Source organism: Desmodus rotundus, chromosome 6, assembly GCF_022682495.2.
Source record: "Desmodus rotundus isolate HL8 chromosome 6, HLdesRot8A.1, whole genome shotgun sequence".
Lineage (NCBI taxonomy): Eukaryota > Metazoa > Chordata > Mammalia > Chiroptera > Phyllostomidae > Desmodus > Desmodus rotundus.
In genome coordinates, this window is record NC_071392.1 from 75,049,247 (window position 1) to 75,075,091 (window position 25,845).

The 25,845-nt window shown below is 41.3% G+C and overlaps 1 protein-coding gene across 2 annotated transcripts; it reads left to right on the forward strand.

Annotated features, from left to right (window-relative positions):
• The first annotated feature begins 1,454 nt into the window (after positions 1–1,454).
• Positions 1,455–25,845, forward strand: CALU (calumenin). Of its 2 annotated transcripts, none has more exons than XM_024554951.3 (7): positions 1,455–1,561; positions 12,117–12,348; positions 17,175–17,368; positions 20,510–20,676; positions 21,357–21,417; positions 23,050–23,249; positions 24,478–25,845. In XM_024554951.3, the coding sequence occupies exons 2-7, from the start codon at positions 12,128–12,130 to the stop codon at positions 24,580–24,582; spliced, it is 948 nt and encodes a 315-aa protein (XP_024410719.1). In that variant the 5' UTR covers positions 1,455–1,561; positions 12,117–12,127; the 3' UTR covers positions 24,583–25,845. The 2 variants fall into 2 exon arrangements, with proteins under 2 accessions (XP_024410719.1, XP_024410720.1); XM_024554952.3 differs by lacking the exon at positions 17,175–17,368 and adding an exon at positions 17,441–17,634.

A 25,845-nucleotide genomic window follows, 5' to 3' on the forward strand; every position in this document is an offset into this window, starting at 1 on the left:
ATTTGAATAAGCAGCGTTTTATACTTAAATTTGGCAAACTGTACTGAAGATACATAGTGTTATAAAGACAAATAAGGGAGGACTTACTATGCCTAATGAGGTTAGGAAAAGCTTATACAGCTAACATCCTAACCGCGATGTCTATGAACCAGCAACTTCTATTGGCATTCGCAAGTCAAAGAATGTGGAAAATGCACTTATTCCAGGTCCAGGAGGGAACTTGATGGTGAAAGACCACAGAGAGGTGAAAGGGCGGGCCGTTGGAAACCTGATGGTGGTCAGGAAGCAAGGCATGTGAGAGGGAGTGGTGGGAAATAAAGTGGAAAGGTATTCTGGATACTCTTTACTCTGGAGCCAGAGTAGAGAGCCTACTACCCCATCATAGAGGTAATGCTAAAGGGAAAGAAGTTGGAGTTGTTCAATACAGTTAGCAATTGATACTGTTGATATAAGAAATGTTCAAACCTGTAGAGAATTTTTGTCAGTGTGTTTGAGCCAATCTGATGACAATTGCTGGGAAGCAAAATATAAATGAATTGGGAAAATGCCTTGGAGAATGGCAGTTTTGCAGCTTATTTTGTCCAATAGAATCAAAGGAGATGTTAGGAGGGTTACATGAAATCCCTTGGTGGTAGATTAGGGAGATGGGAGAAAGCAAAGTTGGGAAATCTCTGGCATTGGATAAACGGCAAGATGGAGAAATTCATACTTCTTTTACACTGGTGGGTACAGGATAGTTAATAAACATTTAAAACACATAGTGATGGTATGCAGGGAACAAGATAACAATGAGGGGCTCCTCTGGTCTCCTGCTCTGGTGCCCACAGTTGTGCATTGATGGGGTCCGGGAAAGGTTACTCTGACATTTCAACGGTATATTATCTTCGATGCACGTAAACACTGACCTTTGTAAAGGAAGCTACAGGCTTAGGGCATGACCACCCCCCATGACCAGCTTTCAGTTAGCAATTTTTAAGTTCAGATCATCCTATGCGGTTACTTTCGGGCTCTAAGATTCTAAGGCCTGTCACTGCAAGCCTCCCCTGAGCTTCTCAGGTTTAGTATGGGCCCCTTTTCCATTCACCATACAGTGGGATTAATTCAGCACTAGGCGCTCCTGGGCATGAAGATAACTAGCAGGGTAATCCAAGAAGCCCCGCGGAGACCTAGTCACACGCTGTGAACCAGGACGTGGCAGCCAGGCGGCCCCGCCCACCAGCTGCCCAGAGTGTAGGGCTGGGGCTGGGGCTGGGGCTGGGGCCGGCCATCCCGTAGGACCCAGGACCAGCTAGGCTGGAACTCGGTCCACGCAGCTAGGCGCGCTGGCGGGGACGTGGCGCTTTCCAGCCAATCCCGGCTACGCGATTGTGGGACCAATGGCTACCCAGGGAAACTGTACGTCAGATGCGAGTTTGTTGTTGATTGGTCAATCCGCAGCTGGAGAGGCGGGTAAGGGCGGGGCGAAGAGCCACTTCCGGTTAGGTGGTGCTGGCGCGCGTGAGCTGAGCCGGCGGGTGAGCTGCGGCAGCGGCAACTTGGGCTGTAGGTGCTACCGGGAAAGGTAGGTACGACGCAGTTCAACCCTTTCTCCGCGGCTCGTCCTTTTTCGCTTTCATTTTTACTTCGCCCCTGATGCGGCAGTTTTCTCCCTTGTTCGTAGCCTGTGTTTCTGCTAGTTCGAGGACCTGGGGCCTGAGCCGGCTCGCGACCCTGTGGCCTCCGGCGCGCAGCCTGGGTTGGAGGCCGCCGCTTGCCTTCTGGCGCGCTTCGGGAAGGAGCCTCGGTCCTGACGAACTCCGGTTCCCGGCTTTACGTTCCCTGGGCTACTGTTCGTGTCTGGCTTGCCACGTCCTCCATCCCTAGGCCCAGCCACTCCCCGAGCCCCTCACCAAGCCCGCGGACTAGGGGGTCACTCGTGTTTACCTCCTGATGGTCAGAGGGCAGTCGGGTAGTGTCATTGGAACAGCTCCCTGCCACCTTTCTCTCTTCGAGCTGGCTTGCGTCTGCCAACCCCTCCCCAAGGCCACATCCCCAGAGTACGGTGCATCTGCCAGGAAAGTCGTGTTCGCTGGCCCTGAGGGTGTAGAAAAGCAAGGGGGGAAAGAAAGCATGAAAATACTTTGATTAAAAAAGAACTTTCTATAATACTAAGAAAAGGCAAATGTTTCGAGCTTCCATGTTTAGCTGCATACTTCAGTCAGCGACAGAAAAAAGTTTTAAAAGCTTTATTAGGGAATTGCATTTTTACCTTGTCTTGTTGCTTCTGCCCCAGCGTCTAATTATGATTTTTAGCATGCCCCAAGTAAAAACTTAATTCCCTACAGCTGCCCTGATTAAGAGACTAGTAGTGTGGTTTGCAGTTTCGAAAGCTGCTTTTGCCTCAAGGCAAAAGTCCCTTGGGTCTCCTGATAAAATTTGGAGGCCTTCAATCTCAATTCCTAAGTGTATAAACTCACAGAATAGTGTCTTTGAGAACTGAATTTCATTTACTTCCTGGCATGGACCATAAAGTCAATATTAATGAATCATAAATAAGGTTGCTGGGAGGTAGAAAACTGTCATCTCTGATAAATTAATCTGTCACAGAATGGAACTTAACATAAGACAAATGCATGCTTGACCTTATTCAGTAGGTTTTGATGCCTTTTAGTGCTTCTGAGGTTATTTTGTTTCTCCTCTTCCATGTCGGCAAAATGTTTCCCTTTGAGGATTTTTTTCTTTGGGAAACAAAAAAAACTGGTCCAGGCAATATGGGTGTATAGGGAGGGTGGGGCGAGGAGGGTCTTGCTGGTTTTGGTCAAAAACTGCTGAACACTCAGTTGGTTGTGGGCTGGAAATCACCCCTTCTTGAAATGGAATGGGAGAGTCTTCCCATTCCATTGGGAAGGTGGCATTGGAAGAGTCTTCCAAAAAAATTTACTGAAGCCGAACACAGCCTCTCACAACAATGCCAGTTGGTACACTGATACAGATGGGCTCCTATTGTAAAACACTCACCTATCAGAGGAAGCCTGTACTAGAAGGGGCCCGCCCTCCAGAAGATAATTCCTGTTGTTTGGGGTCCCCCCTCATTTGTGTGTAGAGAGGTTGAGTTTGCTTGGGCATAATCTGGGTTTTACAGTGATTCAGGGGTCTTCAATAGGATCCTCTTAAGAATCACAACTGGGAGAACCATGAGCTGACAAAGATGGACTGAGAATGTTTGAGTGGATGGTACTCAGATACAACTTTGAAATCAACTCATCATCACTCTCAGTATAATCAGTTTGCTTCCATTCACCCAGTGATGTGTCTAAAGATACTTATTAATGGTATTTTATATACATTGCACTAGTAGAGATTAGTAGTACGTTGATATTAACAGGTTTTTCTGTATCAGGGACAGGGGAAGGACGCGTGTAGCCATGGGATAGTCTTTAGAGATGCTTGCTAGGCCATAACATCCTAGATCCTCTGTGAACTCTTAAATATGCATTTTGTTGATGTTGTAATTTATGTGTTAGAGTTAAGACTGCAGAAATAACACTTTTCCTGTTGCTGGCTGATCACTACATCCGGTGAGGAGAAGAGGGGGTTGGGGAGCATCGACAAGCAGGAATTACATTGCTGCCAAGTAATATCCAGCTAATCCAGTAAAATGTATTGGTATATAAAAAGTGCAGACACTGTATTAGAGCTGTAGAGGGGTATTAATTTATATTAGCTGAGATCCCTGCCTTCCCAAAAGGTGACATTTATAGGGGAGTTAAAGAGACTATTTAAAGTAGCCTCTGGTCATTATTGTGGAGTGGTACCAGCAAGTGTTATAGAAGTTTAGAGCAGCGATTTTCAACCAGTGTGCTGCAAGAGGCATACTGATGTGCCGCGACAATTTTTAAAACATGGTATCTGACTATTTCGTCAGGGACACTGACCTTTTCCCCCTTAGATTGTCAAATAGAAAAAGACAACAGCTAACACAACAATAGCCACCCAGTCTGAATCAAACTATACCTATTTTTGGCAGATTAACAAAAAATATATATTTTTTGGTGCCACAGAACTTTAGTAATTAGTTTATGAGTGCCATGAATGAAAAAGGTTGAAAATTGCTGGTTTAGAGGAATGGGTACAGATCACTTCCAGCTGGAGTGATAATATGAGATAGGTCTTTTCATCTCTGATAAAAAATTATTTATAGACATTTGGCACTGAAGGGAGGTTGAGCTAAAATAACTACCAAATTCTCAAGGACTTTATGTATGTTATACGTGCACGGCGGAACTGCAACTAGAAACCAAGACTCTTGTTCCTACATTTTGTAGCATTCCTGTGGCAATTAATCATGTATTAAAGTTTTAAAGAAAACTTTTCATTCTGTAGCCAGAAAAGTTTAAAGTTTGTACTGGTTTGCTTTAGTTACAGAACCAGTGAAGCCTGAGTAATAATAGTTTGTCATTCTCAAAGCTTTTCTTCTACAATGAAATTTTGCACTTTTATGTACTCAATTGTCTTATAAATGTATGCCCTCACTCACACAAATAATTATACTGTGTTAATGAACGAATGTAAATTTGCTTCATCACAAGAGAGACATTGAAAATGGCTTATCATTATCATAACTCTTTTTTTTGCACGTGCCCTGACTAGGAATCAAACCCGTGACCTTTTGATCTATGGGGCAGCACCCCAACCAAGTGAGCCACACCAGTCAGGGCTCATTATCATAACTCTCATCAAATCATGAAGGATGACATTATTTCTTTAATGTGATGATCTATTGGTGGTACTTGTCCCACCATCTGTAAGTAAAGAATGTCTGATAGATAACCAAATAGCTCTAATTTCTAGATTTCATAACCTAGGCCTTAGTATAGTTACTGTATTTTGCCGAGTCTCATGTGCTCCCATGTATAGTGTGCACCCACGTTTTTGTGCACGTTATACACGGATTATTATGCCCGTTGTTATACCCATGGTGTGTAGTCATCATACCCATGGATAATGCACATCCTTATTTTTCCCTCAAAAATTTGGGCAGAAAGTGCACATTATACATGGCAAAATATGGGTAAATTGCCATTAAGCTGTGCTGGCCCCCGCCCACTCCCCCATTCAAGTCAGAGTAGACACTAGACAGAGTAGACAGTGAGATCCTGCTTTTGCTGCATTATAGAGGAAAACTTTTTTCCTGGTTATCCAGCTCAGAGAACTGGAATTTTATCGCCACACCCATGTCTCCCACATTGAGCAATGCGCCTTTGGTCAACCAGAATAACTGTGGGCTCACTCAGTGCTAATGTTCTTGAGAAGTTGAATTTATTCCAGGCATCTAAATTTCCCTGAAACAATTTAAGTGTTCTGTGACCAACAGATTTTTACAAAAAATGACTGGAAGGAAGAGGAGGAAGTGGCAAGATTTTAGAGCTTTCAAGGAAATTTTTGAATGGATAAAATAAACTGATTCTTAAGTCTTGTTATGGAAAAATTCAAGCTTATGCCATTAATATTTTCTTATAAGCTTATTGAAACAATTCACGGAAGTAACTTTCATGAGAAAATTATTGGTGACATACTACAAGAGGATGACATCTTTTCTAGCCCTTTTGTTTGTGTGTCTAATACAGCACTATCCAATAGAAATACGGGTATGATACAGTCTGCACATGTAACATTTAAGTTTCCACGTGAAAATTTTAAACAAGTGAAATTATTTTTAATCCAACATGTACAGAATACCATTTGTTCGATAATAAATTGTAACATTAACACCACATCTTAATTCACACTAGCCACATTTTAAATGCTTAGTAGCCACATGTGGCTAGTAGCTACTGTCCTGGGCATGCAAGTCTAGACTCCGCCCCCACCCGAGAGTGTTACCAGACTGTTAGATGTTACCAGCCCTGGCCAGTGTGGCTCAGTTGGTTGGAGAGTCATCCTGTAGCTGAAATACTGCAGGTTCAATTCCCGGTCAGGGCATGTGTCTAGATTGCAGGTTTGATCCCCAGTCTGGGCGTGGGTGCAGGAGACCCCTGGTCGGGTTGCCTACGATTCCCGTCTGATCCCAGGTCCAGGGTCCCGTCCTGGCACATTCAGGAGGCAACCAACCACTGGATGCTTCTCTCTGATCAATATTTCTCTCCCTTCCTCTCTCTAAAAGCAGTGAAAAGATGACCTCAGGTGAGGATTTAAAAACAACAAAAAATTATGTTACCCTTGGTGACGGTGGGACAGAATTTTAGAGCAGTTTATAGGTCGCTTGAGAAATGGGAGATTGGAAGATGGATTTTTCACAACTGTTGATTTACCTACTAGATCATGTGGTAAAAGCTTATACAACCAAGTCCTTCACTTCTGTTTATCGTATTTTTTCCTAAAATCCTGTTACTCACTGATGTGCAGCCATAATGGTGGGAGAAGGAGAAACAGGGTCATTTAGCTTTCTCTAACTTGGTTGCAGTTTGGTTGAAAAGAGAACAATGCTTCAGAAATCACAGCCCTACTGCAGTTCTTTAAACACCTTGGTGAAGAGTGGGTTTCTACTTGTCTCGCGTCCCCCCACATAAAATATCCTGTCCACTGGAACATTTGTATGGATGTGGATTTAGATAATCTCGTACAGTCTTTTTTTTTTTTTTTTTAAGATTTTGTTTATTTTCCTTTCTTAGAGAGAGGGGAAGGGAGGGGGGGAGAGAGGGAGAGAAATACCAGTGTGTGGTTGCCTCTCACGTGGCCCCCACCGGGGACCTGGGGACCTGGCCTACAACCCAGGCATATGCCCTGACTGGGAATTGAACTGGCGACCCTTCAGTTTGCAGCCTGTATTCAATCCACTGAGCTACACCAGCCAGGGCTAGTACAGTCCTTTATTTTTAGTGTTGACAAACATAAAACAAGGGGCCTTTTGTTAGCTTCTAATAGCTAGGAGTTCGTATATTTTGCAGGTACATGTGTGCACAAAGAGTGATTATGTGTATATGTATATAAATTATACATAATTATATGTCTATGTAAAGTATATGTTAAATGAAGGTTTTCGTTGTCTGCTGTGAAGATAAAGGTAGGATCATTGGTTCTGTCAATCCGGTGGTCCTTGGTGACCCTTGTAGGCAGTTTTATCAGCGGTAGATGACAGATTTCAGGGTAACAGTAGGCGGTGAGGAAGCAAAGAGCAACATAGACAACTCCTAGAGAGTGTGGGTGAGGGGAAAAAAGAGCAAGTGGGTCTGGGAAGGAATGATTCTGGATTTGCGGAGACTTGAGGAGTACTGATTGATGGAATGGAGAAAAGGTGGTATTGAAAGTTTAATTGAGAGCCCTGACCCCCGTGGCTCGGTTGGTTGGGCATCCTTCTGCAGGGCAGAGGGTCGAGGCACATGCCCGGATTGGGGGCTCGCTCCCTGGTCCAGGCGCGGTCTCTAAAAATAAATAAATAATATCTTAAGTTTATATTGTTTTAAGTTTAATTGAGAGGGGGTTAGAAAAGAGAGATGGATAAATGGTAAAACTAGGTCACTTGACTTTTACCATGGAATTCTTCTTTTATCCTGTATCAAGATGTTAAGCCTCAAACTTAAATGCAGTTTTCCCTCTATGTCACAGGGCATCAGTCTGTTAGCATTTCTATATGCCACATGTATCAAAACTGTGTGCAGTATCTTTTCCAGACCTTGATAATGTTAGTGGGCTTAAGCATTTATTCATAATATAACATTTGGGGTTTGCAAGAATTGTGAGGGTATTTTATTCTGGGGATGTAATTAATCATTTGTAAAGTTTTTCTAAATGTGAAGTCCCCTTATTGATAGGTGTAAGGGAAATCCTCTGTTGCAATGACTCTTGGCTTTTTTAAAAAGATTTTATTTATTTATTGAGAAACATCAGTTGGTTGCCCACCCCCACTGGGGACCTGGCCCCACCCAGGCATGTGCCCTGACAAGGAATAGAACTGGCGACCTTTAGGTTCGAGGCAGGCGCTCTGTCCCCTGAGCCACACCACCCAGGGCTGACTCTTGATTTTACTTAATTCTGTAAGCCTAGTCTAACATGGATATTGTTTAGATATATTACAAAATATTAGCAACATACGTATAATTTGTTACTTGTCTCTAAAGAGTTTTGTCTAAAAAACTATTAGTAGTTTGAGATAGAAGTTTCATTTTGCCCTAAAGTAAAGGCATATTCACTTTGATGTTTGAGAGAGCCACTAAATCTAATTTTCACTGTCCCGCTGATTTGATTGACTGGTTAAATTTTTTAACGTAGGCTGGAGTGTTATTGTAGAAGAATATATTTTACTTAACAAATAGGGTTTCTGCCCTGGCTGGTGTGGCTCAGTTGGTTGGGTTTCATCCTGCAAACCAAAAGGTCTCAGGATTCTGGGTGAGGGCACATGCCTGGGTTACCGGTTCAGTCCCCAGTCCAGGTGCATGCAGGAGGCAACTGATCAGTGTTTCTCTCCTCTCTTTCTGCCTCCTTTCCCCTCTCTCTAGAATCAATAAAAGAAAAAAAAATTTAATAGGCTTTCCATCCTAACAATAGATAAGTTTTTCCTGTAGTCTGCTTTTTCAATCTGGAAAAATGGCTTGAAAATGTTTGCTGTGCTACCTAATACTGAAAAGAGTTTTTATAATAGTGTTTAAAATGTAATGGACGTAAAAAGGTAGTATACATGAGTGTGTGCTCATTTACGAAAAATAAATAACACAGCAGAGGACAGTATTAAAGTTCACGTCACACCAGCCTCCCCACCCCGTTTCTTCTCCCTTGAGTGTAGGGGTTGCCGCTGTTTACTGACAGGTTTACCCTTCCATACCATTTTTGTATGTACATGTTCTACTCATGTTTTATACAAAACCAAACAACCTGTTGAGGTTGTTTGGTTTTGCTTTTCACATAAATGAGATCTTACATTGTTTGCAACTTGATTTTTGTTTGTTGGGTGGGTGGGTTTTTGTTCATTTGACAGATCTTGGTGAGTTCTCAGATTCAGTGCATATAGGTCCACCTCATTCTTTTTAACCACTGTGTAATGTCCCGTGCTACAGATTCACTAGTTCTCTGCTTCAGTTTCAGTTAACATTCGATATTACATTAGTTTCAGGTGTACGGCACAGTTGTTAGACATTTATGTAACTTACAAAGTAACCCCCCCAGTAAGTCTAGTACTCACCTGACACCATACATAGTTTTTACAGTGTTATTGATTATATTCCCTCTGCTCTACTTTACATCCCATGATAATCACTTGCTTTCCTTTTTTTTTATCTTTATAAACTATCATCATAGAACACCTGTGTACAAATATCTTCATATACAGATTTGGGTGTTTTGATCAGATAGCATGAAACAGAATATTAATAAACTTTTAGAAGCTTAGCTGAATTCTAACATTGGTGGGAACAGCTCAGGAAAAGTGCCACCTTCTTCCCCTTTCTCAGTGGTCTCCAGGTCTTGCTTTTACATTGCTTCCCTTCCTAGGTTCCATCATACTTAACCATCCAGCAGCCACTCATTTGGAGAATGGGCACTTGGGAAGTGACTGCTCCCCATTATCCCCTTCGCTACATTTCTCTTTGTCTTACTGGCACTGTCTTGTTTGCTTTCCTTTTACTTTTAAGGAATCTGTATATAACATACTCATCATTAACTGCTCCTGGCATTATTGAATCCAAAAGGCTATAAATCCAAGGTAATACAGTATAACTTCTGTTAGCTACCATTTGGGGTTAGGAGAAAAATAGATGCATTGAAATATGTTTAACCTGTTGGCATATTTAATTTGCTTATCCCCTGGCACAACTCATGCTTCATTCTGGTTCCCAAACTTTAAGGCAGGATCAGATATAGGTAGTTCCTTCATATTAAGTATACTTTCAGGGTACATTTCTTAAGAAACTACTATTATGGCTGTTTGAGAATTTGGTTAGAATAGTGGTTCTTAATCCTACTTTTAAAAATATTAATAGAGCCCTGGCTGGTGTGGCTGCGTGGATTGAATGCTGGCCTGCAACCCTAAAGGTTGCCAGTTCGATTCCCAGTCAGGGCAAATGCCTGGGTTGTGGACTGGGTCTCCAGTTGGGCATATGAGAGGCAACCAGTTAATGTATCTCTCGCACATCAATGTTTCTCTGCCTCTTTCTCCCACCCTTCCCCTCTCTCTAAAAATAAGTAAAATCTTTAAAATATATATTAATAGAGGTGGGATGTAATGGTTGTATGTTCTGAAAACTCTCCAGTTGATCCTAGGGTACCATTTGGATTGAGAACCACTGGATTGAGAAGCTATGCTGAAAGAATTGTCATATTTAAAAAAAATACATATATCACGTGATCCCTTAGACTAGATTGTGCCACTAGTGATATCTGGAGACAGTGAAGTCTGTGGCTGGTTTACTCTACAGACTTTAGGATAAGGTCCTGCACTTAACTGCATATAATGCAGTGTTCCCTTGTCCTCTAACATTGTATAGTTTCCTGGGGCTGCTGTAACAAACTAACACAACCTGAGTGGCTTAAAAGGACAGGAATTTATTCTCTCCTAGTTCTAGAGGCTAGAAGTTAGAGATCAAGCTGTTGGTAGGGCTCTCTGAAGGCTCTTGGGGAGGATCCTTCCTTTCCTCTGCCTGGCTTCTGGTTTCTTGACTTGTAGACTAGTCACTCCAATCTGTGCCTCTTTTCATAACATGACATTCTCTTTGTATCTTTGTTCAAATCAGTCATTGGATTAGAGCCCATTTCATCTTGATTACATCTGCAAAGATCCTATTTCCAAATAAGGTCACATTCACAGGTACCAGGGGATTAGGACTTCAGCTTATTTTGGGGGGATGCAATTCGCCCACGACAAGCCTCTTGCCTAATTACCTGTCCATCTAGGAAATGAGCCATTGGTCATGAAGGGAAATGACTTAAGAGGTAATGTGAAATTGCAGGCACTCATTCTCACCACTAGGGGAAGTCTTTCTGATTAGTTAAAATATGAAAGCCTGGGGAAAATCTTTGCCCTTGATTTTTAATCTTACAGTTTTCTCTGTAAGACCTTAACTTCTCTGGAAAGTACTGTGGTGTATCTGTAGAGCATTCCAAACAGGTTGCTATCCTGAAGTTTCTCAGTAACTTTTTGGTCACATTTTTCTTTTTCTTAAGGATTTAATTTATTCATTTTCAGAGATGGGGGAAGGGAGGGAGAAAGAGGGAGAGAAGCATCGATAGATACATTGATCTGTTGCCTGTCACACACCCCCACTCAGGCATGTGCCCTGCTGGGAAGCGACCTGGCAGCCTTTCAGTTCACAGGCAGGCACTCAGTCCACTGAGCCACACCAGCCAGGGCTGGTCACTTTTCTTTTTCCTTCAATAAAATGTTCTAGCCTTAGGCTTGTTCATTAGAATTGCCTGTGACTGCAGAGATTCTGAAGGTAGGGAGTAGGGCCTTGGAATCTGTACTTGGAACAGTACCCCAGGTGATCCCTACTACTGGGAAGGATTGGGAAACCCAATGCATGGAGTGATAAAGCAGTTGCTATTCATCACCATACTGCCTGAATGGTTTGATCTTTGAAGGGGATTTGACATTGAGCCTGGACAGGGGAGGTGGCTTGGTGCTGTAAGCCAGGGACACTGCTCAGGTATTTCATTGGCTTCTAATCTGAATGGTCATCAGAATCATCTGAGAAGCATTGAAAACTACAGATGCCCGGATTTAACTTCAACGCTTCCTAGGTGATTGTAGCAACTACCAGCCAGGTAGGTTTGAAGACCAGATCGTTTATGTAGTACAATATAAAAAGTAAAGTATGGAGTCAGGAGGTCTGGATTTAAATCTTGGTTCTTTCACTTTTAAGTCTTACGAACTTGGGCAACAGGATTAAAGTTCTCCTTTGGTGTTTTTCAAAAGAGACTACTTACAAGGTGGAAGTTTTAACTATAATTCCTTGTCAGTCTACAATCAGATGAAGGAAATTGGTGAAAATTTCTCACCATAAAACAAGGAAGTCTGATAGTCTACTGTAGTTATTTTATGGATAAGTAATATTTGGGATAATAGCAAATCAGTAATTTAACTGGGTGTGAGCTTTTTAAATTACTAAGCATGCTGTCTCTTGAATTAACCACCTTTCTTTGTCTTTAAGATCTGATTATCATGGACCTGCGGCAGTTTCTCATGTGCCTATCCCTGTGCACAGCCTTTGCCTTGAGCAAGCCCACGGAAAAGAAGGACCGTGTGCACCATGAGCCTCAGCTCAGCGACAAGGTCCACGATGATGCCCAGAGCTTTGATTATGACCATGATGCCTTCTTGGGTGCTGAAGAAGCAAAGACCTTTGATCAGCTGACACCAGAAGAGAGCAAGGAAAGACTTGGGTAAGGTGTCAGCTCTCAGGGGGCTGGTTCACATAATGACATTTCTTTACAAATCAGCGCATTCTTTTTTTCTCTCTGGCTCAGTCACCCAGTATAGCTTTGCTGAACTACCTTTTACGAAAACTAATCACAGAATTGCTACCACTAAAATTTAATTAACACTTGCTTTCATACATTTCTCCATTGAATAAGTTTTTACCTCATTCTACGAAGCAGTCATTTTTTACATAAATGTAACAAATATTGAAGGACCCAGCTTGATCCCAAAGGGACATTAGATGGTAGGGGAAAGGAGGGCTTCTCCTCCCTACCCCTTTTAATTTTTAAGAACTATTCTTGACCTATTCACTGTTGCCCAACCCATGTCTTTGAGTGGATAATAAACTGTAAATTGAATCTTTGAATAATTTCTGTAAATCTTATGATTTCCAAGAATGTTCCTCACCCTCTTTGTTTTCATTCTCAGATATTTGCTTAATTAAAAAGAAAAACCAAAACAAACCAACCTTGCCCTTTAGAAGACTTGAAAGGTAATATACTTAATGTCTGAGTATGAGTTGCTGTGTCAGTAACAGCTAGGCCGTAGTCAGGGTCCATGCCTCACTCAGCGAGTGTCTTTTTACCTAAAACATTGATTTGCTAGAGTTCCAGTTGATTATTTCTTTTTTTAGAGAGAGAAACATCAATTTGTTCCACTTATTTATACATTCATTGGTTGGTTCTTATATGTGCCCTGACCAGGGATCAAACCCACAACCTTGGTGTATTGGGCCAACACTCTAACCAGCTGAGCTACCTGGCCAGGGCTTGAGGATCTGAAAATGTCTTTTGGCTCTTCCAAAGCCTTGCTTTTAAGGAAATGCAGGTTAATTTAAAGAATATTTTTTCCTCAGTGATCACAGTTGGTATTACTTTCTGAACTATATTCAAGAGATGTGTTGGAAAGTTGTACTAGGAACTTCCAAAAATATTTTGCTCTCAACGGGTAGTGCTGTGATTAGGAGACATTATAGGGTTTGCTTTGAGTGGTACTGAAGGATAAATTTATTTTTTCTACAATATTTTATTCTTAAACACTAACAGAAATAATCAAAAGATTTTGCCGTGTAGAATGAGAAACTATCTTAAAACATTTGAAAGTAAGTAGAGAAAATACATGTATTAAAGAGTCGGCCTTCTATTAGGTTGCTTTTCTAAACTCTGAGAGACCATGCTCACTTTCATTTTAATCTTATAAACATACTAACATTCCCGGCTGAAAATTGAGCCGCATGAGGGTGTTCTCAGTCTTCATTCATGTCTTGCCTCTTAATAACATGCATGTCCCACCCACATCTTGTCTCCACACATCTCTTCACAGAATTACTCTTAAGTAACGAAGAGCCCTCAGTCTGGGTGTCCCCCAGGAGGTTCTGGCTCTGCAGGCAGTGGAATAGTTCTGCTGGGAGTTGTCCGTAGAGAGAAAATATTTTTTGTCACTAGTAAATATCAAAAGTTCAGCACATGAGCAGATTCCACATTTGATTAGAAAGATCATATTTTTCAAAGAATTTATGAATGAACCAACTACTCTTTGCTTCTCCCAAATTTTGGAGATAATGACAAATGTCCCCAGTTTTTAAGGTGACATACTGTTAGAAGGAAACAACAGATTCCCCCTCTTTTTCATCTTATTATAAGCAAGTAATTATTAGGAGACAAGGTATTTTACATACCTGTAGTTGTAAAAATGTACTACTATTGTTAAATCTTAGTAATAACTAAAAGACTACAGAAATCATTTTAAAACAATTTTAATACAAAGTTTTAAGTTCATTTTCTTGTTAAGAATGTTGACACATCAAACATTTTTTTCAAGATTTTATTTATTTTTACAGAGGGTAAGGGAGGGAGAAAAAAAACATCACTGTGTGGTTGCCTCTTGAGCTCCCCCTACTGGGGACCTGGATGGGAATCAAATCAGCAACCTTTGGTTCACAGGCCAGCCCTCCATCCACTGAGCCACACCAGCCAGGGCAGAACATTTTTTCTTACGTGTTTATTCTCAGCTTTCCCACCTCTCCCCATGTCCCCCACCTAAGAAGTCTAAATATCCTTTATTTTCATATATGTATCCTTCAAATGAGGATTTGTTTTGAGATGGTGGTTCTTATTATTAAAAAAGTTCCCACCCTTGATATATTTGCTATAGAAGTTAACTGGAGCAGTTCACCATCTTTTTTTGGGCCACAGACCCAGGCCCTTTAGGAGTCTAATGAAAGCTAAAGACTTTCTCAGAAAAGCGCCCATGTGCATATATATACAATTTTTTTTTTAATTTTTGTTTACTGATTTTAGAGAGGGGGAAGGGAAAGAAGAGAGAAACGTCAATTTTTGTTGCTCCACTTACTTTATGCATCATCCATTGGTTGGTTCTTGTATGTGCTGTGACTGCGATTGAACCCACAACCTTGACATAGCAAACGGCACTCTAGGCAAGATAAAAGTCTGCATGCTGAAAATTTCAGATAACTATGATGAACCCTGCTGGAGCCCACCTGTTGACCCAAGTTGTTTAAAAAAAAAAAAAAAAAAAAAACCACCAAAGGTTTTGTTTTATGCTTTTTGAAATGTAGAGGCATGTATTGCCTCTTAGGAGAAATAACATAAGGTCTACTACGTGTATTTTGTCTGCCCTGGAATAAATGCTTATTTAGTGGTGTCATAATTATACCTGTGGTGTTTGCCAGTGCCACAGGAAAACACCACCATTGGCTTCATAAATTTACACGGGGTTTTAAAGATCAGACTTTAGAGCTTCGTGTCTGAAATAGAACGCTCCCACTTCCATTGTACTTTTACAACTGCCTTCGGGCTGGAAGACAAGCAAGATAAGAATGGCTTTATATATATATATTTTTTTCCTGCTTTTCTTGCTTTATTATTTATACTTCCATGGCCTTTTGGTAAAGTAGACTGAGGCCAATAAAATGAGCTGGCCTGGGTGGGCAGAGGTTGGAGGCTGGGAAAGCCTGGCTTTTATATTTTTAAATGGTTGTGTAAAAAGCAAAAAATATGCCACAAACCATATGTGGCCATGAAAGTCAAAAATACAGGATGGGGCACACCTACAGGGCAGGTTTACAGTTGTTTGCATGGAAAAATAATACAATGATTACTAAATAATAATACAAGAATAAACTGTCTTTCGTGGACTCACAGCTATAACCCTACTTTTGCCCCACCCTGTAATTACTGTCTGTCCCTTTTCAGTAAAATGTCCCCAACCTCTGGATTAAACCATTTGGGATATTTCTATTGAAATAAGTAGAATGGCGTACAGCGAACATCATTGAAAAAAGCCCTTCTTAAACAGTCACTTTTTTTTTTTTTTTTTAAATCTGAATGATCCTTCTTTTTAGGCTGTTTGTAGTAGTTAAAATTTTTCTTCAGGGAATGGGAGGGGTTCTGATACCTTGCCCTTTTTTTCCTGAATGGTACAATAGCACTGTTAGTAGTCAGTACCATTACTACTGTTAAAACTCTACAGGGTTAAAGTTGCAAATAATTTTTTTTTCCTATGTCCATGTAGATAGAGGAGGATATTTAAGAGATGGCTTGTTACTGCTTTACCTTTTCTGTTAATGTTTTAGATCAAAAGCTATAAGTTACACCTTCTCTGGAGGAAAAATATTTGTTAATTATAGGATTTAAGTTATGCCTAACACCATATTAATATCAAGATGACTCTTTTCCCATAGTGTCCCTTACACTCTGTGATCCAGTCGCTTTCCAATGAGTTGATAAAATGAGCACTGGGAAAAGACATTACCTGCTACCAGGTGACTGTCTTTTTTCAGTCCTGCATGTAATAGAGCGTAGGGGAATGCCACAATTTCAATTCTGTTAGAAGTTTTGATTTAAAGTTCCTATTCCAAACTGGGCCACTTTCTTATGTGACTTTACATTTGTTGTCTTAGACTCCGTGAGTAGGTGATTGCATTTTTAAACAGGAATGTTCTTATCATGCACATGTTTTGAAATCCTTCAATTAAGATTACAGATCTAGAAAAGAGAAGCTCGTAAGGGCGAAGTATATTGATTCTTAAGCTTTGTAGTGTTGCTCTATCATCTGCACGCTAACCCTCTCTGCTTATTAACCTCATATTCAGAGATATGCGTTCTTCCCACATTACTTCCTCAGAGTTCTCTGTTTTTGCGGATATATGTAGAAACCTAATTCAACATAGTGTATAATAAGCTGCTGGCCATTTATGAGAGTAAACTTGCCTCTGTGTGTACCTGTTTTGTTTTTTAAGTAATCTTCTTCATTTGAGAGCTATGTGATCCCAGAACTTTTTTTGATAGCTTTGTATTTTTAACAACAACAAAAAAATGTTATCTTTTTAAAAGAGGAGCTGAATGTTATAAAGTCTGGTTTAAATTTTTGAATTTTTAGAAAACCACGCCAGTGGTTGTGACTGTTTACCAAGAAATAAAAAGATGCGCATGTTGTCTGATACCAGGAGTGGAGAAGATTCACTCCCGAACCCGGACCACCGTCTGCAACCCACCTCCAGTGGGACAGGCTGGGTTGGTTTTTGGATCCAAGTGAACCGGCCATGGCCTGTGCTTGCCTTATCCAGATGGCTCATCACAGACCCATAACAGGGCACTTAAGGAAAAAAGTTTCAGTTGCCTATTTGGCGGTTTTGTTTTGGGGATAATTTTTATTTCCATGCTTTAACCTTGGGCAACACTTGTGGTCACAGCACAAACCTGGCTGAATAAATCCAGAGCTTTGTGTCCTTTTAACCTCTTGCTGGATTTCTCTGCATTTTCTACAGAAAGATTGTAAGTAAAATAGATGGCGACAAGGACGGGTTTGTCACTGTGGATGAGCTCAAAGACTGGATTAAATTTGCACAAAAGCGCTGGATTTACGAGGATGTAGAGCGACAGTGGAAGGGGCATGACCTCAATGAGGACGGCCTCGTTTCCTGGGAGGAGTATAAAAATGCCACCTACGGCTACGTTTTAGGTAGGTCCCTACTATCTAGGGGAAAAAGCCTGTGGAGCTGACACTTTGAAACGTAACTGTTTTGTCTTGTAGAATGATTGTAGATAAAATAGACGCGGATAAAGATGGGTTTGTGACGGAGGGGGAGCTGAAATCCTGGATTAAGCACACCCAGAAGAAATACATATATGACAATGTTGAAAACCAATGGCAGGAGTTTGATATGAATCAAGACGGCTTAATCTCCTGGGATGAGTACAGGAACGTGACTTATGGCACTTACCTGGGTAAGGGGCAAGACGTCAGCCTGGCAGCGACCATGGTCTTGAGTCAAAGAAACAAATGGGTCCCACAGTGAAGGAAAGGAAGAAACTGCTTACCTTAGTTCAATGCTGAGCTGATTTCCCTTTATTCTGTTCATTTTGAATTCGTATGTTACATATTTTTTAAAATTTGTTTAACTTTCGTTTTCAAGGTTCTGGCATCTGCATCTTCAGCATTTTAATAATATTTTACCATTTTTTATTTCCATCATCCTCAGAGAGATCATTTTAGAGTAGATTTTGTTTAAAAGGCTGCATTGTTCCGACAGTGCAAAGCAAGAGGCTTTGAGATTTTTGTTGACATGGTCACATTAAGGTGTTAGAACTGAAACTCAGACCAAATTAGCTTCCTGTATAACTTGTGAGAATAGGAAAATTAGTCTTTCGTTAATAAAATAAAGATTCAAGATAGCTTTCCTTGATAAAATTTATTTCAGTATGTCTGAATTTCAGAAGTGAAAATTTCCCATTTGTTTTCTCTGGCACATGAGTTTATCAGACTGCTTTGCAAATGCTTCAGGGCAAATGAACGTGACTTTTTATTGCTTTCTGTTGATTTAGTGTGTGCTTGGGCCACGTGTTAGTGACTTTTTTCACTTCTTACTCTTGCCTGCTGGGGATGCTAGATGACGATCTAACTGAGTGGGTGATGATTTGGTGTTCCTGTTAGTAAGATTCTGCTATTATACATGGTTAACAATTTGGGACAAGAGTGTATAAATGTTCCCTCTTGCATTTTTATCCCAGAAATTGGGCAAGTTTCTGGGTTAAAGCAGGCATTTTCCACCCCTGACTAATAGGCAGTGAGTGTATAATGGCCTCTTTCCCCCACGAGATAGCCAGCTGTCCATGTTAATTACAGGACCGCATGCATTTCTAGTGAAGAGACTTTTATTTGTGTCGGCCTGCTCTCATTCCTAAGACTTAAGTGGCAGTCTGTCTTCAAGCTTGACACTTAGCCAAGAACCAAACATAGACTTCCCCCAATTTAAGAGCACGTGTATTAAAAAGTCAGGGCAGATAGAAGCATTTGTGCTTCTCGCTCTCTGGCTGGTACCCTCTTGATTTATTTGATCTAAATAGAATGGTATGCTAATAAATCTCAGCTCAGACCTAGGCACTCAGTAGCTGCCCAGAAAAAATCTTAAGCTGTTTGTGTGATTATGTGCATAAAAATCTGTTGAGAGCTCTGTTCACTCACTGGGTAAATGATTCAATGTAATGAGTATTTCTACTGACAGACTTTGCATAAGCTGAAGCACTGGCTGGAGAACAATGTCTTTATAAGGCGTCCTTTACTGAAGGCATGTGGGTGGGCAGTGCCCTCGGGGTACTGAGTCGTCTTACAGAAGGGCTGAGGAGTGTTTCGTGTGTTCTTGATTTAGTAGTTCAGGTATAAATCATCTTAGCTTTTACTTCACGTCTTTCATAATGAATCTGCTTTCCACAAAAGGACCGGTAGCACTGTCTCCACCACAAGTAAAATATAAAAAACAAAGATCCACGGTGCCTATACCAAAACTAGATCAACAGCCTACCCAAAGCTGTGTGCAGGCCGGTGCCTAGGACAGATAAAGCACTCGGAGCTGTGAGGATAGGCACCTAAGTTGAGTCATTGAAAATAAAGTTTATGTTTTCCTTTTTCGTGCGTGTGTGTGTGTGTGTGTGTGTGTGTGTGTGTGTGTGTGTTATCAGACTCCTGGATTCCAGTCACCGTATTTTACTCTAAGGAGAAGATAAGGGCTCTTAGCTAAGAATCTAGTCTTGATGTATAAGTTGTCTTCTGTTACCTTTCTTACGTTACGTAGTAAGTACTAAAACATTACTTGTTTAGAGGAGATAACTTAGTATCTGAGAAGTGATTTTTTTCCTTAAATTCTCCATCTTCAGTGTATTACAGCTTTAAATATACACATATAGAATCAATCCCCAGAGCCTCGTGACTCAATAAGCTGCCTTACTGAACTTTGACATTCGACAAAGAATGAAGCTTCAAGCTGCTCACCTGTCAAAACAGAGCAATTGTTTGTTTGTTTGTTTTTTAATCATGCTTGAAGTGTGGAAAGATTGAACTACAATGTCAAGTGTGTCTTTTTATAAAACTAGTAACTTATCTTTTTTTATTTGGTCAGTATGTTGCAGGAACAAGCATTCCTTACCCTAATGTGGCTAGCGTCTTACTTTCAGAGTGGTGTTCTATTGCTTGAATCCAAGTGGCCTAGAATGGCATAGAAGGTTTTTGATATCTAGCTTCTTACTGGGAGCCTAATATCTAATAAAAGTAGCAATAGCTAACATTTATTGAAAGCCAAATATATGCCAGGCACTGTTCTAAGTCCTTAACTTATTTGCTCCTTTTAAACCTCATAACAGCCTTGTGGGGTAGGAACCATTGTCATCTCCATTTTACAGATGAGTGATCTGAAGCCCAGTGAGGTTGCTTGCCCAAAGTCACACAGCTAGAAAGTGGTAGAGTCTGGATTCAAACCCAGGCTCTGTGGCTTTAGAACCACCACTGCCCCTCGTATGTAACCAGAAAACTCAAGCCCTCAAACAGTCTCAACACCCGATAACTGGGTGAAGAGTTACAGAAAGGCGCGTCTTCCAGGAGCCCGGGTTCCATATTGAACGGCAAACATTCACATTGAATTTGGACCTCTCTCTGAGGTCTTTGTTACCAAGCACTCCGAAAGCCTGTGCTGCTGCGATTGTGCTTGTGCAATCCAGAGTTACGTCTTCACCGCTTGATTTGTCTTTCTGGGGAATTGATTCCCCAGTCCACACATTCTTATGTTTTCTGGAAGTCTTTTAAGATTTAACCTAAATTCTTCTTTTCTAGATGATCCAGACCCTGATGATGGATTTAACTATAAACAGATGATGGTCAGAGATGAGCGGAGGTTTAAAATGGCAGACAAGGACGGTGACCTTATAGCCACGAAGGAGGAGTTCACAGCCTTCCTGCACCCGGAGGAGTATGACTACATGAAAGATATAGTAGTGCAGGTGGGTGAGAGCAGGGCTCGGCAGGAATGCGCGCTCTCTTTCTGTTGCTTACACCTTTCCCCGTTTCGCCTCTCCTCTGAATTTGGAAGAATGACTTGCTGTGTAAGTGCTGGCCAGGATGAGCCCAAGCTCTGTCCCTCTGTTTCTCTGGGATCAAATCATTTATCTTAGGTGCCGAGGACTTTCTGTTTAGTACAGCAGTACTTACCATCAGATAATGTGTTTCGCCATTTCTTGGTGGCTTCATACTGTAAGCATGAGAGAAAATCCTATTCTTTAAAGTACCCCACGACCAGTCATCAGTACTGCGTAAGAACGGGGATGCCGGCTTGTTCTCACAGAAGGCAGTTACCAGTAAAGTGTAGACTGTATCTGTAGGCCTGCACCGGCCACTTCTCGTGTCGTGTGACTGGAGCATGACTGTGACTAGCGGCTCGTTATCAAAGAGTGCCGGTATTGCTTCAAGAAGACTCATAGTCAGTTTAGGTCGAAGCCTAAAACATTGATAATATTTTATCATTTTTCAGCTAGAAAAACAGTAATTTCCTATGGTTTAACCATACCCACATGTCTGCATATAAACTTATATACCTTTATGTGTTTTAGTGAATGATAAGTAATTGCCAAAACTAATTTATCCAGATACTAACTTCAGTCTCTTCTTACTCTCTTCTGTGTAGGAAACGATGGAGGATATAGATAAGAATGCCGATGGTTTCATTGATCTGGAAGAGTATATCGGTAAGTTTGCTTCTAGCGTTTCTCTTGCAAGAGGCTGGGAAGCTTAGGAAGACGTGCTCACCAGTAGCGACCGTTCACCCCGTCAGTCAAGTCTTAGCGCATTAGCAAGCCAGACCGGTGTGAGGGATGGTGGCTGCGGTCAGGTGTCTGTAACAGCGCTGTCCAGGCAGAGTGTGAATGTGAGTCACACGGGTAATTTTAACTTTTTAAGGCCACATCAGAAAAGTAAAGTATGAAGAAACAGATGAAATTAATTTCAATAATATTTTACGTAACCAAATATTCTATGCAATGCTGTAATTTCAACATTATCATAAATTATTGAGGGCTCTTGTTTTTTATACTAAGTCTGTAAGAGTGTATTTTATACTTACAGCACCCCTCAGTTAGGACCAGCTACATGTCAAGTCCTCGAGAGCCACGTGTGGCCAGTGGCTGGCGTACAGGCCAGCACTGATACAGCACATCCCAGGTGCCCTGTGGAAGTGACAGTAAAGAGTTACGGGGAGCCTCGTCTGGCATTAGGAACCCCAGGGGAAGATAGGGAATAGAATAAAAGAGACCCGTGGATGGATAAGGGATCAGGATTGCTGATTCCTCTTAGAGCCTTTTGTTTTCACTGCGTTCTACTTGTGTTTTCCATTTAGGGTCTCATTTGTTTGTTTGTTTTTTAAAGATTTTATTTACTTATTTTTAGAGAGGGGAGGGGAGGGAGAAAGAGAGGGAGAGAAACATCAGTGTGTGCTTGCCTCTCACGTGCCCCCTTCTGGGGCCCTAGCCCACAACCCAGGCATGTGCCCTGACTGGGAATCAAATTGGCAACCCTTTGATTCACAGTCTGGCTTTTAAGACTTTTTTTTTTCCTTAAGAGAAGGAGGAGGGGAGAGAAACATCAAATGGTTGCCTCTCCCCCCCACCCCATCCCATCCCCTCAGCTGGGGACCTGGCCTATAATCCAGGCATGTGCCCTGACCGGGAATCAAACCAGCAACCTCTCAGTTTGCAGGCTGGCACTCAGTCCACTGAGCCACATCAGCCAGGGCTAAACAACCCAACTTTAAAAAATAATTAGGAAATTCAAATTTAGACTGGGTGTTAGATAATAAGTTGATTTTGTAAAATGTGATAATGGCATATGGGTCTATAAGGAAATGTCCATCATTTTAGAGATATATTCTAAAATATACTTAGTAATTGGGTGGTAGACAGTTTTGGCTTATATCATACACTTCTCAAATTTTCTTGAGAATTTAAAATAGCACCTTTTAAAAATCAATGGTTGGTTTTAATTAGCTACCTTGAAGTAAAATGGAATGTAGGAAACAACTGTCTTGTAAAAGTTAGTCTTTATCTTTCTTGATGCTAGTCATCTCTCTTTATTTCTGCACTTTTTTTAAGAGATAAGGACTCTCTTTACTCTCATATCACTCAAAATCAACAGCTGGAAGTATTCTTGTTGCAAGATTAGTTAAGTTTCAGGAAAATACTTTGTTTTCTAAGTTCTCTCTGACCTAAAATACCCTTGTGACTGCTATGGGTTCCAAACAGTTGGATGAGAAAGGAGGTCCGATTAGCACGAGCAGTCTTTGGGAAAAGCAAACCCACCTTCTCTCTGCATTTCTGTGCACACAGGTGACATGTACAGCCATGATGGAAATGCCGATGAACCAGAATGGGTAAAGACGGAGAGAGAACAATTTGTTGAGTTTCGAGATAAGAACCGTGATGGGAAGATGGACAAGGAAGAGACCAAAGATTGGATCCTCCCCTCAGACTACGATCATGCAGAGGCAGAAGCCAGGCACCTAGTCTACGAGTCAGACCAAAACAAGGTAGGTCTGGCCAGGCCCAAACAGTTGAGCAGTGGAGAAGTCTGTTTCCAGGGGATTGCCTAAAAACTTCCTAGTAAGATACATAAAGCATTAACAGTCATAATTAACCTAAGCTGCTACCAAGCTCAAGTTGGAAATGGGAGATTTACAGGGCAGCACTAGCCACGTGATCTCATTTTAGAAACCCTTTTGCCCAGTGTATGTAGCATGGAGGAACTTAGGCTTCAGAAAAGAACCTCTGTATGCAGCCTGTGTCCGGCACGCAGCCTGTGATCCGTTCTCTTCGGGTCCCCGGGAAATTTGCTTTGCCCTTTTTTGCTTTGTTCTTTTCTTTGTTCTTTTACCTATTACAGGCTCATTTTGTCTACTCGAAGCTGGTTATTTCCTTCTTAAATCAAGTATGCTTTTTAAAATTAAGTCCTTTGTAGTAGATTATAAATAAGCTTTTTCTGGAGCCTGTTAAAATTGTCCCTGATCAATTATCTGACGCATTTGGTTCATTGAAAGAGTGGTGTTCGCCATCTAAATTTGGAGGGTTTTAGTGTTCTGAACATCCTTTTAAGGCTAATCTTCAGTTTCAAAAGCAGTTTCTTATCATCAAGCCTTTTTAAGGGTCAGTCTGTTTTGAGTTCTTGCTCAGTGGCTTCAGTAGCCAGTTGGTGTCCCCTGAGGTTTGTAAGAAAAGGAAAGTCACGTAATCATCCCTGGGGAATCTGGCCTAGATCCCTTTTAGGATGAGTGTCTGGGTCTTCATTTGGGGTTGTGTCTGGAGTCTGATTGGTAGCCGGGGCGTGACGGAAGTGAGGACTGTGCTCGATATTAGCAGGTTTTGTTGTTCTGTTAGGTAATGACCTGATTCCCTCTGAAGCATTTTACCCAGTTCTTCTGACTGACTTCCCTTGTATAGCAGGTGTCCCACAGTTTGCTCAGAATCAGGTCTTTTCTCCCCAAGAAACAAACCTGTATCTCTGGCATTGAGTTATTGAGTTGTATTATTTCTTTCCTTCCAGTTTTAACTTTCTTGGTAAGAAAAAGGTACTAATTGCTATTTTCCCTCCTTGTGTGTTTGTGTACAGGGCTGGGGGTTGGTGAGGGTAGAGTTCACATTTAATTTACTGAGAATTAGACTCTTAAATCTTGCCAAACCATTACTGATTGTTCTATAGCCGTGTTTCTAAGTTTGGAATGGGAAATATATTTGCCTCAATTCACTCTTCTCTAATTTCAGGATGGCAAGCTTACCAAGGAGGAGATTGTTGACAAGTATGATTTATTTGTGGGCAGCCAGGCCACAGATTTTGGTGAGGCCTTAGTACGACATGACGAGTTCTGAGCTGCAGACAGAGGAACCCACGTTTCTCCAAAAATAATTTATTTTTACAGCGTCTGGTTTCACGTGAGATTGTTTGCGCTACTGAGACTGGTATTAGAAACTTTTTAAGACGTGAAGAAACAACGAAAACCATCCCGTCCCCACTCCTTCTCTGAGGGACTGGAGGAAAACTGTGCTTCTGAGGAACAACTAATCAGTACACTTGTGTTTGTAGATTTACACTTTGTATTATGTATAACATGGTGTGTTTATTTTTGTATTTGTCCTCTGGGTGGGGGTATGATGTGAAGGATCGAGATCCTCAACTCATACTCGCAGGCAAAACTTAGCCCTTCCCTCTTTCTCAACTCTTACCATGTAATTTTTATAATTCTGACTTAACTCATTTTTTAAGCCTGAGATCAGTAAGAAATGTTTGTAGAAGAGAAAAAAGAAAAATACATACCCCACAATTTATATCTAGAGATAATCTTGCCTATTGAAAAGTATATTATCAGTAGTAGGGGCCACAGGTCCAGCCACTGGTCCCGGCGTTACGTGGGCAAGGACAGCTCCCTGTGCTGTGAGAAAGCTTGGCTCAGCCTGGTTCCATTCACCCTTTTTTTTTTTTTTTTCCCTTCCCTGTAGGACTAGCTGTTTGCTAATTTTGTCAAGCACAGCTGTGGTAGGAAGAGTTAGGGCTAGTGTCCTGAAAATCAAGTAGTGAGTGTGATCTTTTTACAGAGCTATACATAGAAACAGCTGGAAAACTAAAGGAAAAATACCAGTGTTTTCAGGGCACACACTTCTCTCTGGGGGTGCATCTGTTGAGGTGCTCGAGACTGTCTTGTCTGTTGAGTCACTGTTAAGTGCCCCATTTGGCGCCTATCTCCCCAGGTGTTCCAAGTAATAATTTTGCTTCCACTGAGGCTGAAATGCTCCCTTCCAATCATGTCATTGAAAGTGCCTTTAACGACAGAAATGATCGCTGAGTGAGGATTCTCTTAAGAAATTCTAAGATACAATAAAGAGAAGACTATTTGCACCACCTTATATGAAAGCTTAGAACCTCCCAATGTAGTGGGGATTTTTTTTCCTTCTCTTTCAGACAGCGGTTAAATAGCAGTATTAGTTAGGAGCTCGGTTGTAGTGTTTTTATGTTGTGGGCTGGTTTCCAGACACCACATGCTGCTGAATTTACCAGGGATCCTCATACCTCAGAATGCTAACCACTTACTACCAGGCCTGTTTCTGTGTCGGCTGGGGAGCTTGAGCTCAGACTCA

Bases quoted from the DNA above. Each gene is read 5' to 3' on its own strand.
- CALU (XM_024554951.3), top strand. From the start codon at position 12,128: ATGGACCTGCGGCAGTTTCTCATGTGCCTATCCCTGTGCACAGCCTTT. The intron at 21,418-23,049 runs GTAAGTTTGCTT...CTGTGCACACAG, and splicing joins TGATCTGGAAGAGTATATCG to GTGACATGTACAGCCATGAT. The intron at 23,250-24,477 runs GTAGGTCTGGCC...CTCTAATTTCAG, and splicing joins ACGAGTCAGACCAAAACAAG to GATGGCAAGCTTACCAAGGA.